We start from the raw sequence: 16423 nt of genomic DNA, 5'->3' as shown, positions 1-16423 counted from the left end.
TAAGATATGAAAGTAAAGCAAATAATAAATGCCTTAAAGGTTTACAACTTTCCAAGACAATACTTGGTTACAATAAAAGTGGAATTTAAGTCCAATACAGTTAAAGGCCCTTGGCCTGTACAAAACATCTACAAAAATCAACAAAATGAAGCCCTTACTCCAAGTCCTCCCGAGCTATTGTTTTGGCGGCGGCATATCATCTGCACCTGAAATGTTTCTCCCACATGGGATGAGCCAAAGCCTAGTAGAAATAATTCAACACAGTATATGAATTTTAACAAAGCTATAAGATAAATGCATATGCAATGCTCGTGCTAAAACGTTTTACATCTCTTTCCAAAACCATGTAATGTCACATTAATATCATAGTTCACAAATCATTTCATTCATAATAGAAAATAGGGCAGTGAATCATACTTTGGGAATCTCAAAACCAATACAACCTTTCACGAAAATTTTGTCCGCGAGAAACCGTGAACCGACGCCCATGTAAACGTAGGCTATATAAGCACTACTATTGTCATTTTACAGATATTTTGTCTGTGGGATTGGCAATCATGTATACGTGTGGTTTTTAGGACTTTCACAATGGACACTCAGGCCAACTTATTTCAACGAGTTAATATATATGTCATGACTCGAACCCGCCCCTATGAATTAAGGTCATAACTGGCCAGTAATCATGAGATTACCTACGGCCTCAAACTTGATTAAGCATATTACAATAGAATTAAGGGGCCAAAATGGAAGCAGACTTAAAAATTATGTCCAATGAGCTGTGCTTACATGGCATAGTAAAATCATCCAAAGCATTTCATAATAACTCACACAAATAGGTAGAATAATCGTTTTGTACCTCCAGGAACTTTTAGACATACAGTCAGCCAAACAAAAAGCTTTTATACATGGATGACCCAATGTATTCACCAGGATAAACGAAACAAAGTCTCGTGCGTGAGACATTGAAGCTGACTACTCAAAAACTTGACTTCCTCTCATAATCTTCACCGTGGCTGGGTTTGGACGCCTCTTTGCTCACCTACACACACATGAATGAGAATGAGCGAAAGCCCAGTGAATAATATCAAATAAGGAAGTTACATGAATGAAAGTTTGCAATAAACATATCAAACGACCTTAGGCCTATTCATGTTTTTATTTGATACATCAAACGGCCTCAGACCCAAACATGTCTAACTGCCTCGGGCCCAATTCATTCTTATCAAATGGCCTCAGACCTAAACATATCAAATGGCCTCTGGCCTAATTCATTCATGTCAAACGGCCTTTGGCCCATTCATTCATATTAAACGGCCTTTGGCTCAATCATTCATAGCAAATGGCCTTTGGCCCATTCATTCATATCAAATGGCCTTTGGCACAATCATTCATACCAAACGGCCTTTGGCACGTTCATTCATATCAAACGGCGTAAGGCAGTGATTTGGAAATACTCTTCTGATCTTGAGGAGCGCTCGAGATCCTCTTCTGGTCACCTGAAAAGAAGTAAACACTCCGGTCGGGAGTGTCGGAATTAGTACTCCGACGGACAAGTCAGTCTCTACTCTCAGGATTACTTGTATTTTAAGCTAAGTGTAATAGTTCTCACATATCTTTCTCAATCGGTTATTCCTTTATTTATACTTGTTCCCTGGGCTTCGTGACCAGGTCCATTTGTCACTCGTTATTCTCCTATTTATCCGACTCCACAGTTCAGTATCTACTCGACCTATTCATTATATTCGGCACTCTCATCGTGCCGAGTAGAGCCGTGTAATATCTTCCTTCTAGAGTGCACTTTTGATTATTCCAATTATCCGGCTCCTACAATTGCCCCCCAAACACCTCGCTAGCATCAGTTAGTCGGTGTGTTTGGCTGGAAGTCAAAAATTCGGCGGTTAATTCTCTTCTCGATGCGTGTCAGAACGCGTATGTGATTTTTGGTTATCGTAATGCTTTCCCGCCCCATTTGTACTTCTCTCGCATTTAATACGATTTGAAGTTTAAGTCCCTTCGAAAACATGTTTTTTCGAATATTTGAACCTCCTGGGCTGCCAGTCGGTATCTCTTCTTCAACGCGTTTTCTGCAACTCCTATCCATTCTCTCCTTGTCTCATTTGCCTTTCGTAAGTTTTCTTCTCTTCTTGCAATCCTATTTTCCGTTTTTATTTTTGATTCAGAGTATCTTTGAGTCTTCGCTGGAATGGCTAAGCATTTGAAAGACCCCATTTCCGAGGGTCGAATTTCTAGGTTCCGAAGACATTTTTCTATCCCTAAGGATGTCCATCTTTCTCTGGTGACGGACAATACCCTCGATATGGAGAGGGACGACCAAAATACAATCGTCTTCCCTCTCCTGTCTATTGCGGAGGGCGGGGTTCGCTTTCCCCTACACCCATTTCTCAGGGCCGTCCTCCACTATTGGAGTCTGATTCCTTCACAACCCAATCTGAATTTTTTTTGAATCGTAATGGGGGTCGTAGATTTGAATCGGCGTCTCAGGATCAGCCTTGTCATTCCGGTGATTCGGTACTACTATGCTTTAGCCAAATCCTCCAGTCGGCTTGGGCGCTACTTTCTCAGGGCTAAGGACACCGACCATCACTTGGTAACGATGCTTGCCAGCTCTGGCAAACGAGTTGACGATGTAATGGTCAATGTCTGAGGTAACTGGGAGTTCGGCGAAGGCGAGGATCGCCTAGACCCTATTCCCAGACGAAGGGGTGAACCAGGTTGCCGTGTAACTCCTTGTTTGTTGATCTTTCTTTTATGCGGCTCTTTCTCCAAGCCTTATCCTTTGTTCTTGCAGGCAATAAGTTAAAAAGGATATTGACCTCGACTGACGACGCAGTCTTTGCAGAAATCAAAACTGCGCTAAAATACTTTGGTCGTCCAAACGTACAGATGCAAGGGAGGGATGCCCATATTCTCCTGCGGTATGAGCCCACCTATACTACGTTTTCGGCGATGGACGATATCCCGATCCCAACCGGCCAGCAACACCTTACTGCTCTTGTTTTCCCCAGTTTCAAGATCCTGAGGCAAATTGGTCTCGAGGACTCTGATTCGGAGCAAGGCTTAGAGCCGGTTGTCGAGGTAGATGCCGAACTAAAGAGGGAGTTTGCTGCCGAGGCTGAAGAGATCGACGAAGCTCTGAAATCAGCGTTTGAGGCAGCTGATCTTAACCAGCCTAACTCTCCGTCCACTTCGGGTCGGGCGGAGTTTTCCTTCAGAGATATTTTTACGAACTTGGGGGACCTTCCCGGCACTTTTTCAGAAGGCATGGCTGGGGAAAATCTCACACAAATGGCGAGAAAGAGAAATGTTGAGCGAATGGCCGCTCGAAAGAAAGCTGAGGCCACTCGTTCTGAGCTTGTCCTGGTTGACTCTTCACATACGATTAGTGGAGAAAAAATGGCTCAGGTTGTTGTGGCCGAAACGGAGGGGGCTGAACAGCGAGTTACGGAAGAATTGCTAGTTTCAAAAGAGCAGGGTGAAAACGTTCCGCCGAGGGAGAGACCGGCTTAGAGGATAACCCTGTTGACAAACAGCCTCACTTAGAGGAGTCCGACGTGGTTGTCCCCTTTGTTGTGTAACCAAAGATCAAAGGCACGCCAATCCCTTCTGACGCATCTGCCATGAAGGATCTAGCCGTGGTGTTGAGCGTGGCCGCCTCGGTTTCGTTACCGGCTGACAAGGCCACCTTTCGAGAAGAGCCGGATTTGGTAGCTATAGCTTTTGCTGCCCAGTCGGCCCTTCTGGTATGTATACGATTCTTTCCTTTTTGCTTGTTTGGTTTGGTTTGCATAGGCTATTGGTTGATATGGTGATCCAAACTTGTTTTGCAGACGGTTGAAAGGATAGCCGAATTAGGCTGCCGACAACATGATGATATTGAAAGAATTGGCCGCTTAAAGTCTGAAGCTGAAGGTGAAAGAAGCAGGGCGGAGTTCGAGGCGATGAGAGCCGCAATGGAAAGTGCTCGAGCCAAAGCCGAAAAGGAGAGGGCTCGGACTGCAGACCAGCTTAGGTCCGAAGCCAAGGATAGGGAAAACATGAGCGAGGAGTCACTCAAGTTGGCCCAGGAGGCGCTTTCCAAGGCCGAGGCCGAGGTAGAGAAATTGAAGGCGGCCAAGGAAAAAACCGACTCTGTAGCTACTACGGCGCTAGAAGCTGGGAAGACCACCGCCTTGAAAGAATACGTAGATGAAGTCCCCAAATTCGAGAATCGGGGATTCAAACATGGGTGGCACAAAGCTCTTGCTGTCGCTGGAGTTACATTGGCCTTGCCAATTCCATACGAGCAAGTGGACGTTGAGCCACTTGAGTCTGATCTCGAGAATTGATTTAGGAGACATTCTAGTTTTGTTAGGTATCTTTAATTTCGATGTACGTTTTTGTTTAGTGGATTCAAGGTAATTTTCATGTATAAATTAGTTATTATCTGCGCTCAATTTATTAATGAAAATTTACTTCCTGTTTCACCATTATGTGTACGCAGTTATTTTTTTTTTAAAATTAGTTATTTTTTTATTTATTTTTTATTTTTTTTGATGAAGGGTTTTGCCTTCCAGTCCTTTGGGTAAAATGATTACTGTCTGTTGTGCCTTCTAACTATTGATTGGATAACAGTGTAGTCTTGGCCATTATATTGGTTTAACTTCAATGTATCTGAACAAGTAAATTGACTTTATGTGCCGAATAGATTATTGAATCTGAACTTGCCCCAGCTGCTTCATGAATTTGAAACGCCGATTATCACCACGTTGACGAGTGCGTTCGTGAAGCGGCTGCGGTGCTGAAGCCGTTTAGATTGATAAATCTACCCTTGCCCTAGCTGCTTCATGAATTTGAAACGCCGATTATCACCATATTGATGGTAAATCGACTTTAGGTGCCGAATCGGACTAGTAAATCGATTCATGAAGCGGCACTCGCGGCTACAGCACTCAAGCCGTTTAGATGGATGAATCTGCCCTTCTTCCTTCGGAAATGAAGATTGCCTAATAGCAGTATTTGATGGGGGCACGACTCGGTCGGCTTTAGGCTGTTGAGGTTTTGATATTAATGAGATTGCCTTGGAGGCGCTGCCCTCGTAGGGAATAAATGAATGAAGGTCCTATTTAAGTGCTCAGTGAGCAACTCAGTTCAGGTCTTTGATGAAGGATAGACAAGCGCGAATGTCGAATAGGCTCTTCTTTAACAGCAAAGGGGAAGCGAGGACGCTAGCTGAGCTGGGAGGAAACATGAATTGAAGTGGCGAACCTTCGCGCTCGGGGGGTAGGACTTCGAGGGATCGGGAGAGACGTCAATCTCCTTGTCGTCGAAGTAGGTCGCCTAGGAGGGACAAGGAGCCACAGGTCAAATCCCCGCAACCCCGTTCTGGAAGGGAGCCCGGGGCGAACCCATGCCCATTGAGTTTTGCAATCTTTGTGGGGAATAGGCCCATGACAGAAGCGGACTCGATCATTCAAGATTCAAGTGTGGCAGTCGAATTTGCTCGACAGATTTTTCCTCCCGAGGTCCAGCAGTCGATGGTAGGTCGGCAGGACTTCGACGTGTTTCGTGAAGGCATTCACGGTGCGGTGAAGGGGCTCTATACCGCCTACGAAATTAGCATGCGTCTCCGTGCTTCCCGCCGAGAAATAGAGAAGAGGGATGAACGCATCTGAAGTTTGGAGGCTCGTGTGGAAGCGGCTGAGCGTGAGCTAAGGTCGGTCAAGGCTGTTCAGGCACAGCCCATCGGACAGGCTAACCCAATTGTGGAAGAAAGGATCACCCAGCGACTTATCAGTACCGCGCTTGCTGATCGCGATACGGCGAGCATGTTCGCGATGGAATCCGTAAATGGGAGGGCCTATAAAAAAGGCTTCCACAAAGGCTGGATAGTAGGGATACAGAAGACCAAGGAGAAGCTCGCCGAGGAGGTTTGCCGATGCAAAAATCATGAATTTAAGCATGGTTGGATTAAGGCGCTTCAGGCCGAGGAAGCTCTTCGAGCAACAGGCGTTGATTCGGCATTACCATTGTACCAACGTGACCATTTTCCATTTTCTACCTTTGAAGTTGAGCAGAGTGAGGATGAGGGCGACGTCGTATAACTATGTAATACCACTGTAACGTTTGAACGCGGATCACGTGCATAACTATGTAATTATTGCCTGATTGAATAAAACGTTCTATTTTAAATGTTTTATTGTAACTTTCATTCAGCACACACGTGTTTGCATGTGTTTTATTGTCTAAACATTGATCGGCTTGAGTCAACTAGGCATTTTCATTTGGAACGGTTATATGCCGGCTTGGCAGGAGCATCCTTCAATTTGTGCCAATGAGTTTTTCGGATTCAGAGGCTTAACCGGCCCGAAGGTAATGTGCGCCAGGGGCCTTCAATTTGCGCCAATGAGTTTTTCGGATTCGGAGGCTTAACCGGCCCGAAGGTAATGTGCGCCAGGGGCTCCGAATCCGAAAACAGTCGGCCCATCTATAATTTTTGTTTATATAATTAGTCCATTTTAACAAGGTAAAATTAGTGCATGAAGTGGCTGCGGCAAATTCCAATCGGCATGGGGCCAAGATGCTCGGCCGGTTAGATTAATAAATCTGCCCTTGCCCCAGCCAGTACATGGACTTCAAGGCATTCTCCTACAATTGCCGTTTATATAATTAGGCCGTCTCAACAAGGCAAAAATTAGTGCATGAAGTGGCTGTGGCACATACCAATCGGCATGGGGTCAAGATGCTCGGCCGGTTAGATTAATAAATCTGCCCTTGCCCCAGCCAGTACATGGACTTCAAGGCATTCTCCCATAATTGCCGTTTATATAATTAGGCCGTTTTAACAAGGCAAAAATTAGTGCATGAAGTGGTTGTGGCACATACCAATCGGCATGGGGCCAAGATGCTCGGCCGGTTAGATTAATAAATCTGCCCTTGCCCCAGCCAGTACATGGACTTGAAGGCATTCTCCCATAATTACTGTTTATATAATTAGGTCGTTTTAACAAGGCAAAAATTAGTGCATGAAGTGGCTGCAGCAAATGTCACTCGGCGTCCGTCATTTGGAGTTTAGTGTTAATGAAATCGCCTCGGGGCCACTGCAAAGATTTTAGAAATAAAATGCCTCAGACTTTTCGCACCAGTGACTTTGCTTTCTGTGCACAGACTCGTTTTAAAACGATTTTGTTGCGTGGGGTTACGTAAGTGCGATCATCGAATAGAGTTTTTCTTCAGCAGGGGAGAAGCTCGGACTCTGGTTGAGTTTGATATTGCGACGAATCGCAGCGGGGAAACCACTCGCACGGGGGGCAGGGCGCTCAAGAAACATCAGCGTCTAAGTCGTCAAAGCAGATCACCTCGAAAGGAGAAACAACAATGGCGAAGTTGTCCGCAACCGTGGCTGAGAAATGGGGCCGACGTAGCTCCACGGCCGTTGAGTATTACTGTTTTCGTGGCGAATTCCTTTCTTGTCTTGGATCTTGGCCTTGACAATGTTTATGGTGCCAAAGGTTTCCGCCTCAAGGGCAATTATCTCGTTGGTGTGAATTGTGGATTCAAGCATGGTTAGATCAAAGCATTTTCAAGTTGCGGGTGCCCTCTGATTAGCGGCCATTGATTTGGCGCTGTCGCTTGTACAGCGCGATGTCGTATAAGAATAGATGTTGTAATGCTTCGAATGCGGATGACGTTTTTTGTAATTACTGTTTAATGGAATAAAATGTTTCATTCTAAAAGTTTATCTCGTTCTGAACTTTTGTATGTTTAATTTGAGCATCTTATTTTGAATGCTGGCACGTTTTGTCTTGTTCATGTGATTGTACTAGTTTCAGCCTACATATCCCTGCTTAGATGTATAAATGTTTTCATTTTAGAAAGGCGCTCCGAATCCGGAGGCTTTATCGGCCCAAGGACGTCGTGCCCCGATGGGGCTCCGAATCCGGAGACTGGCCAATCGTGATATCCACGAAGGGCGCTCCGAATCCGGAGACTTTATCGGCCCAAAGACGTCATGCGCCAATGGGGCTCCGAATCTGGTGACTTGAATTGACCAATCGTGATATCCACGAAGGGCGCTCCGAATTCGGAGACTTTATCGGCCCAAAGACATCATGCACCGATGGGGCACCGAATCCGGAGACTTGAATTGACCAATCGTGATATCCACGAAGGGCGCTCCGAATCCAGAGACTTTATCAGCCAAAAGACATCATGCGCTGATGGGGCTCTGAATCCGGAGACTTGAATTGACCAATCGTGATATCCACGAAGGGCACTCCAAATTCGGAGACTTGATCGGCCCAAAGACGTCATGCGCCGATGGGGCTCCGAGTTTGGAGACTTGAATTGGCCAATCATGATATCCACGAAGAGCGCTCTGAATCCGGAGACTTTATTGGCCCAAGGACATCATGCGCCAATGGGGCTCCGAATCCGGAGACTTTTTGGCCAATCATGATATCCACGAAGGGCGCTCCGAATCCGGAGGCTTTATCGGCCTAAAGACGTCATGCGCCGATGGGGCTTCGAATCCGGAGACTTGAAAATCGTGATATCCACGAAGGGCGCTCCGAATCTAGAGACTTTATTGGCCCAAAGACGTCATGCGCCGATGGGGCTCCGAATCCGGAAACTTTTTGGTCAATCGTGATATCCACGAAGGGCGCTATGAATCCGGAGGCTTTATTGGCCCAAAGACGTCATGCGCCGATGGGGCTCCGAATCCGGAGACTTTTTGGCCAATCGTGATATCCACGAAGGGCACTTCGAATCCGGAGGCTTTATAGGCCCAAAGACGTCATGCGCCAATGGGGCTCTGAATCCGGAGACTTGAATTGGCCAATCGTGATATCTACGAAGGGCGCTCCGAATCGGGAGACTTTATCAGCCCAAAGACGTCATGCGTCGATGGGGCTCCGAATCCGGAGACGTTTTGGCCAATCGTGATATCCATGAAGGGCACTCCGAATCCGGAGGCTTTATCGGCCTAAAGACGTCATGCGCCAATGGGGCTCCGAATCCGGAGACTTTTTGGTCAATCGTGACATCCACGAAGGGCGCTCCGAATCCGGAGGCTTTATCGGCCCAAAGACGTCATGCGCCGATGGGGCTCCGAATCCGGAGACTTGAATTGGCCAATCGTGATATCCACGAAGGGCGCTCTGAATCCGAAGGCTATTTGGAGCATTTTTGAACTTGATTGCAGAGTCAGTAAACAGGCATCTTTGCATTACAGAAGTGGAAAGTGTACATGGTGAGCCGTTCAGAAACAACATCATTCCCCACAAGTCGGGTTTTATGATAGAATTCGCGTAAGTGCGTTAGGAACAAGGCTGCGTGCCTAATTTTCCATCAACCAGCCTTCTATTGTCCAAAAATACCTTCAGGGGCAACTTTATCAGCGTACAGTGGCACAGCTGGACGAGTTGATCAGACGTCTTGAGAAGCTGTTACTGGTATCGCCTACAGCTTCCGTGGCTTCTTATCACGAAGCTATCCGACTTTGTCGAGACTCTCGATTTAACGTTTCAATGGAGTTGACCTGCGTCTCCATTGGTGTCTTTCCAGAAAGAAGATAGCATGCTTGTGCGGATTGCCGGGAACCCCTGATTTGCTCAACGCCGTGTTCGGTCAGGAAGCGTAGCAGCTGATGATAGGTGCTTGGTATGGCCCGAATAGTATGCAACCAAGTTCGCCCCATGATGAGGTTATACGGTGAAGGGAGCTTGACGACCAGGAATTCCACTTCCACCGTTTGGGAGCCCGCCCGAACAGGTAACGTGATTTTCCCCAACGGATACTCCGGATTCGCGTTGAAGCCGAACAATGGATGAGGAGCCGAAGACAGGTCTGATTCGTTGAAGCCGAGTTTGTTGAAGGTCTCGTAATACATGACCTCCGAAGTGCTCCCCTGGTCAACGAGGACGCGTTCAACGGTAAACCGGTTCACGTGTAGTTCAATGACCAATGGATCAATATGGGGGAGTGTTATGCCGATAAGATCGGAATCGTTGAAGATAATGCTCGGCGTTTTGTGGGGCTGTTTCTTTTGTGCACGTTGCATCTGTGGGGCTGAATGGATTGCATGTATGGTACGTGGCGTTGGAAGACTGTATATCATATGTATAACGCCGAGGGGAGGTGACTCCTGCCGAAGGGCGACAATTTTGATTGTGCTTTTCCGGACGTGTTGCTAGAGCCGACCATCTTGGACCAATTCCTCAAGGTGCTCTTTCAAGGCATAGCAGCTGTCCGTATCATAACCGTGATCTTTGTGATATTCACAATGTCTGTCCCGCCTTCTCGTGTCAGGAGGTCCCACCATCTTGGACGGCCATTTGAAGAATGGAAGATGTTGGATCTTGGGCATAATTGAGCTGATTGGCTCTGACAGCTCCGTATATTTCTTGTCAGCGCGCTTTGTGCGCCTGCTATTCACCTACAATTGCTCATTGGCTTGGTGTGGGCATCGATCGTTAGATCGGCGAGAATCCCGTCTCTTGTCTCGTTTAGCCTGCTGTCGTGGTTCAGGGCTTTGAGGTGGTGTGGAACTTATTGGCTGAGCGATTTCGGGAGGGGTCGTTTTGTTGGCCACGTGTCCGGCTTTAACCCGCAAGGCGTCATCTTTCACTTTGCAGTATTCCTCTACTTTCTTCATCAACCCCTAGACTGTTTTTGGGGGTCTTCTAGTCAAGGAACTGCGGAGGGCACTATCTGGGTGTAGTCCCATTTTGAAGGCGGTGATGGCCATGGAGTCGTTGCAAGCATCATCGACAACGTTAAAGCATTCCCAATATCACACCGAATAAGCTCTTAGTGTTTCTCCTGGCAGGATTTGCATTGCCCAGAGGGAGTCGGCTTGCTTTGGTTGGACTTCGTTGGTAATGAATCTGGCCCTGAAGGATTTTTGTAGTTGGTGGAAGGTTTTGATCGAAGCCTGCTCCAGTTTATAATACCACTGGACTGCCAATGGTCCCAAACTGCTGGGAAATATTTGGCATATGAGGGCCTCGTCGTCTGCGTGCAATGTCATGGCCTGCTTGTAGTGGCGGATGTGATCGGTGGGGTCTGATTTGCCGTCATACAGGGTGAACGACGGTGCTTTAAATTTCTTTGGTAGCTCAGCCTTTGCAATCCGTCGTACGAAGGGATCATGTTGGTCTTCGTTCGAACTTTTCCTTTTTCGCTTCTGCATTGTACGGGGACTTTCTTCAGAAGAACAGGTGGTTTCATGTCGTCCCTTCTTCCTGGGCTCCAAGGATAATGAGTCGGAGTCGCTATCAGTGTCTTGTCGTGCTCGAGGTTATCGACCACCTGCCTTCGGAGATCATCGTTCTGGATTTAGGCGCGCAGTTTGTTTGGACTTCGCCATTTCCAAGGCCAAATCTTCACGAAGATGATCGTTCTCAGCGATCATGTTCTCCAGCCTCTGTTCATTTTGCTTTGCCTGTTCCATGATCGCCTGCATTGTCTCGTGCTCCGAAGTCGAGGGTGAGGCGAAATTCAAGGCACATCGTGCGACGATAGTCTCTAGTCCAAGTAAGTTTGTTGGAGTGGTTTCATCGTGAGGTATAGGGTTGACAGTAACTGTCGGAGGATCTTCCGTCACGCTCGCCATGGATGTGCTTGAGTATTCCCACAGACGACGCCAATTGTGGGGAAGTGATTCGGAAATACTCTTCTGATCCTGAGGAGCGCTCGAGATCCTCTTCTGGTCACCTGAAAAGAGGTAAACACTCCAGTCGGGGGTGCCAGAATTAGCACTCCGACGGACAAGTCAGTCTCTACTCTCAGGATTACTTGTATTTTAAGCTAAGTGTAATAGTTCTCACATATCTTTTTCAATCGGTTATTCCTTTATTTATACTTGTTCCCTGGGCTTCGTGACCAGGCCCATTTGTCACTCGTTATTCTCCTATTTATCCGGCTCCACAGTTCAGTATCTACTCGGCCTATTCATTATATTCGGCACTCTCATCGTGCAGAGTAGAGCCGTGTAATATCTTCCTTCCAGAGTGCGCTTTTGATTATTCCAATTATCCGGCTCCTACAAATGGCCTTTGGCCCAATCATTCATATCAAACGACCTTTGGCCCAATCATTCATATCAGACGGCCTTTGGCCTATTCATTCATATCAAACGACCTTTGGCCCAATCATTCATATTTATGTGCATTTCATACTTGAGCTCGTAAGCGTGTCATAATCATAATCGTATTCTAACTGCCTTATTCAATCATTAGCATAACGAATGTTCAATTCGAATTAACAAATCCGTAGAACTCATACAAAAGTGAGCATTTGGAAAGTAGCATACTTCAACATATTCTTACTAAGATATTACTCACAGTGTTTTGCCAGTAGATTTGCCCTTGCGCTTGACCCTATACATTACATAACATATTGGGTCACACGCGATTCAATCCATTCTTAATTTATTTATTTCTCTTAGGCCTCTTTCTTATTCTTTTAGTTCATTACAATGCTCAATGCATGCCCAAGAGTGCTTAAGAATGAAAGCGAACGGAAAACGAAACACAAAATAACTTTTCAAAATTCTTGAAACAAGGCTCTCTGCTCGAGCACAGCTTTGATCGCTCGAGCGGACCCCTTGGGTCTGCAAAAGTACTGGTTGCGTGTAATTCATGCTCGAGCGATATTCTCGACACTTGAGCAGGGAGTCTTCGCAAAACAGTGTTTGCTCAAGCGTAAAGACTGTCGCTCGAGCCACCGTGCAATTTCTGTAAACTTCTGGGAACCAAATTTTCACGCTCGAGCAAGACTTTCCTCGCTTGAGCGGACTGGCCGAATTCTAGGTTTTCCAAATTTCTGTTTGAACTTCAAAACACAATCCCAAAGGCTCCAAAGTCTGTAAATCAATGCCAAAAGATGGAAAAACATTATGTAACATGAAAACTTAAATAATTGAAACCAATTGTCCCAAAATCATGGTCCATTTCCAAAATCATTCCAAATTCTTTGCCAATTTCAAGACTTATGCATTCAAGCCTCATACTTTCATGAATCATGCATGCATGTTAATTATTAACTCCAATTTTACTTCATATGGCACAATTAATGTTCAAATCATAAAGCTCATCAAAATTATGCATGCATGTAGACTTAGGTGCACAAATCTTTCATGTTTAATATACCTTATACTAGATCATGCAATCTCATGGAAACTCATGGCAATTCTATACATGCATGAGCATATGGACTTCAATTCTTCATAATATCTTTGAATTCACTCAACTATAGATTTACACCCATAGTTTTGAGTCCAATTACTTACCTAGGAGCTTCCACTCTTCCAATATTAGCTAATTTCTTGAGTTTAGCCTTCAAATTCGCAAGTTTTGAGCCAAAATCCACAATTTGAGCCTCCTTTCTCTCTAGAACCGACCCTCTCTCTCTCTAGAGTACATATCTCAGATTTTGAGCTCCAAGGATGGTGAGCTTAAATGTAATTAGGCCTTTATATACACTTGCCTAATCAACCTTGATTAAGGCTAGTTAATTATGTCTATCTCAATCAATTTAATCTAATTAATTTGGTCTAAATCAATTTTTAATTAAATTTCACCGTAGGCTCTAAAAATTACATTGATCGCAAAAATACAAACAATTTTAGTTTCTGTCGCCACTACGGTGTTCAATTTAAATTCTATAATAGAAAATCAAACAGATTTTCCTACGGTGAATAGATAGATATGCAAAAACACATATAACCGCATAAATGACACTCAAAATCATATCAAGCACATAATCATAATCATAATCATAATTAAGAATAATTAACATAACATGGGATAGGGTTATCACAATCTTCCCTCCTTTAGGCAGTTTGGTCCTCCAAACTTATTTACCTCCGTTCGGAAACAAATGTGGATAGCGCAGTCGCATTTTATCTTCTTTTTTCCATGTGGCATCCTTCTTATAGTGTTCTTTCCATTTTACTTTCACCATTGGGATGGACTTATTTCTCAACTGTTTCATTTGTCGATCAAGGATCTGTTCTGGCCATTCTTCGTATTCCATATTCTCATTAAGTGCTATCCAATGGTAATCAATCACATGAAATGGATCTCGAAGATAGCCCCTCAACATTGATACATGGAACACATTGTGCATTTGTTCAAATCCCGGTGGCAAGGCAACTCTATAAGCAACTGGACCAAGTCTTTCCAGAATTTGAAACGGTCCAATGTAATGGGGTGAAAATTTACTTTTCTTACCAAATCTCAACTGGCCTTTCATCGGATTCACACGAATAAATACATGATCACCAACCTCATACTCAAGAGGTCTCCTCCGAACATCCGCATAATTCTTTTGCCAACTCTGTGCTGTCTTAAGCCTTTGTTGGATGATCTTGATCTTTTCAGACGTATCTTGCACAATTTCGGGTCGAAGCAGGGCCCTTTCCTCGACTTCTGTCCAACAAATTGGCGATCTACACTTTCTGCCATATAAGGCTTCATATGGTGCCATACTGATGCTGGAGTGGAAGCTGTTATTGTATGCCAATTCTGCTAGTGGCAAATAGTCTTCCCAACTCCCTTGAAAATCCAAGGCACACATCTTGAGCATATCCTTTAAAGTTTGTATGGTTCGTTCTGATTGCCCATCTTCTTGTGGATAAAATGTAGTGCTAAATCTCAGTTCTGTCCCCATTGTTCTTTGCAAACTTTTCCATAATTTGGATACAAATTTCGGATCTCCATCCGAGACAATGGATATCGGAACCCCATGTAAACGAACAATCTCATCAACATATATAGTGGCCAACCTATAAGCATCAAAGGTGGTCTTCACAGGTAGAAAATGTGCAGATTTAGTCAATCTATCAACTATGACCCAAATAGAATCCATACCTCTAGGAGTTCGAGGTAGGCCAATAACGAAATCCATGTTCACATGTTCCCACTTCCGTTCCGGAATAGGGAGAGGTTGAAGTAGATCGCCTAGTTTCTGATGTTCAGCTTTAACTTGCTGACATTGAAGGCACTTGGACACATACTTTACGATTTCCTTCTTCATTTTGGGCCACCAATAGTTTTGCTTCAAGTCCCGATACATTTTGTTGTTACCTGGATGCATAGAAAACATTGACTTGTGAGCTTCATCTAGGATTCTCTTCTTTAATTCAGAAATGTTTAAGACACACATTCAGTTTCGAAATCTCAACACTTCACCATCAATGTTGAATTCTGATTTTGGTTTCATTTTAAACTCATCAATTATTGTTTTGAGGGTCTCATATTCTCGTTGCCTTTGTTTGATTTCAGTAATTATTGCTGGCTCAGCGGAAATGACTGCCATCAACCCAGCTTATTCGTGTAACACAACCTCAATCTCGGTTCTCTCGAAGTCTAGCAAGATTTCCTTCTGTTCAGTAAGTAAGTAAGTAAGCTAAATTCTCTATTGATTTTCTGCTCAAGGCATTAGCAACTGTATTGGCTTTTCCGGGGTGATACTGAATCTGAAGGTCAAAATCTTTTATTAATTCAAGCCATCTTCTTTGCCACACATTCAACTCTTTTTGGGTAAAGAAGTACTTCAAACTTTTATGGTCAGTGTAGACTTCGCATTTTGCCCCATATAAGTAACGCTGCTAGATTTTCAAAGCAAATACCGCTGCAGCCAATTCCAGGTCATGTGTTGGGTAGTTCTTCTCATGTGGTTTTAATTGTCGAGAGGCATAAGCAATCACTCTTCCGTTCTGCATTAATACACAATCCAAACCTTTATAAGAAGCATTACTATATATCTCAAAGTTTTCCATACCTGAGGGCAATGTCAAAACTGGTGCAGAAGTCAATCCTGTTTTCAGTTCTCGGAAGGCAGATTCTTTTTTATCATTCCATTCAGATGGTTGTCTTTTGCGTGTCAATTGGGTGAGAGGTACAACTATTTTTGAAAAGTCCTTTACAAACCTTCTGTAGTATCTGGCTAGACCCATGAAACTGCGGACTTCTGTTATATTTGTTGGCGTAGGCCAACTTACAATTGCCTTTATCTTCTGCGGGTCCACTGACATTCTATCTCTGTTGATGACATGCCCTAAGAAAAAAACTTCATCTAACTAGAATTCACATATCTTTAATTTAGCAAATAATTTCTTCTCTCTAAGTGTTTGTAAGACGGTTTTCACATGTTGTTTATGTTCAAGTCTACTCTTTGAATATATCAAAATATCATCAATAAAAACTACAACAAATTCATCGAGATATGGCTTAAAAATTCAATTCATAAGAACCATAAATGCTGCAGGGGCATTAGTTACTCTAAACGGCATAACAAGGAATTCATAGTGACCATACCTCGTTCTGAATACAATTTTCTCAATATCTTCTACCTTTACCTTCAATTGGTGGTACCCGGATCTTAAATCAATTTTAGACAACACTTGCGAGCCCTGTAA

At 44.4% G+C, this 16423-nt stretch overlaps 1 protein-coding gene across 1 annotated transcript; it reads right to left on the bottom strand.

Moving 5' to 3' along the window:
• Window positions 1–12836: 12836 nt before the first annotated feature.
• LOC145821623 (uncharacterized) lies at window positions 12837–16039 on the bottom strand. Its single transcript, XM_082918160.1, has 4 exons — window positions 15635–16039; window positions 14579–14808; window positions 14235–14461; window positions 12837–12865 (listed from the first exon to the last, which is right to left on the bottom strand). The coding sequence occupies exons 1-4, from the start codon at window positions 16037–16039 to the stop codon at window positions 12837–12839; spliced, it is 891 nt and encodes a 296-aa protein (XP_082774286.1).
• Between the last annotated feature and the right edge of the window lie 384 nt (window positions 16040–16423).

The sequence above is a fragment of the Camellia sinensis genome, chromosome 3 (assembly GCF_055761805.1).
Source record: "Camellia sinensis isolate YWXY chromosome 3, ASM5576180v1, whole genome shotgun sequence".
Lineage (NCBI taxonomy): Eukaryota > Viridiplantae > Streptophyta > Magnoliopsida > Ericales > Theaceae > Camellia > Camellia sinensis.
Note: the sequence above shows the minus strand (reverse complement) of the source record. Positions and strands in the feature narration are given on the sequence as shown.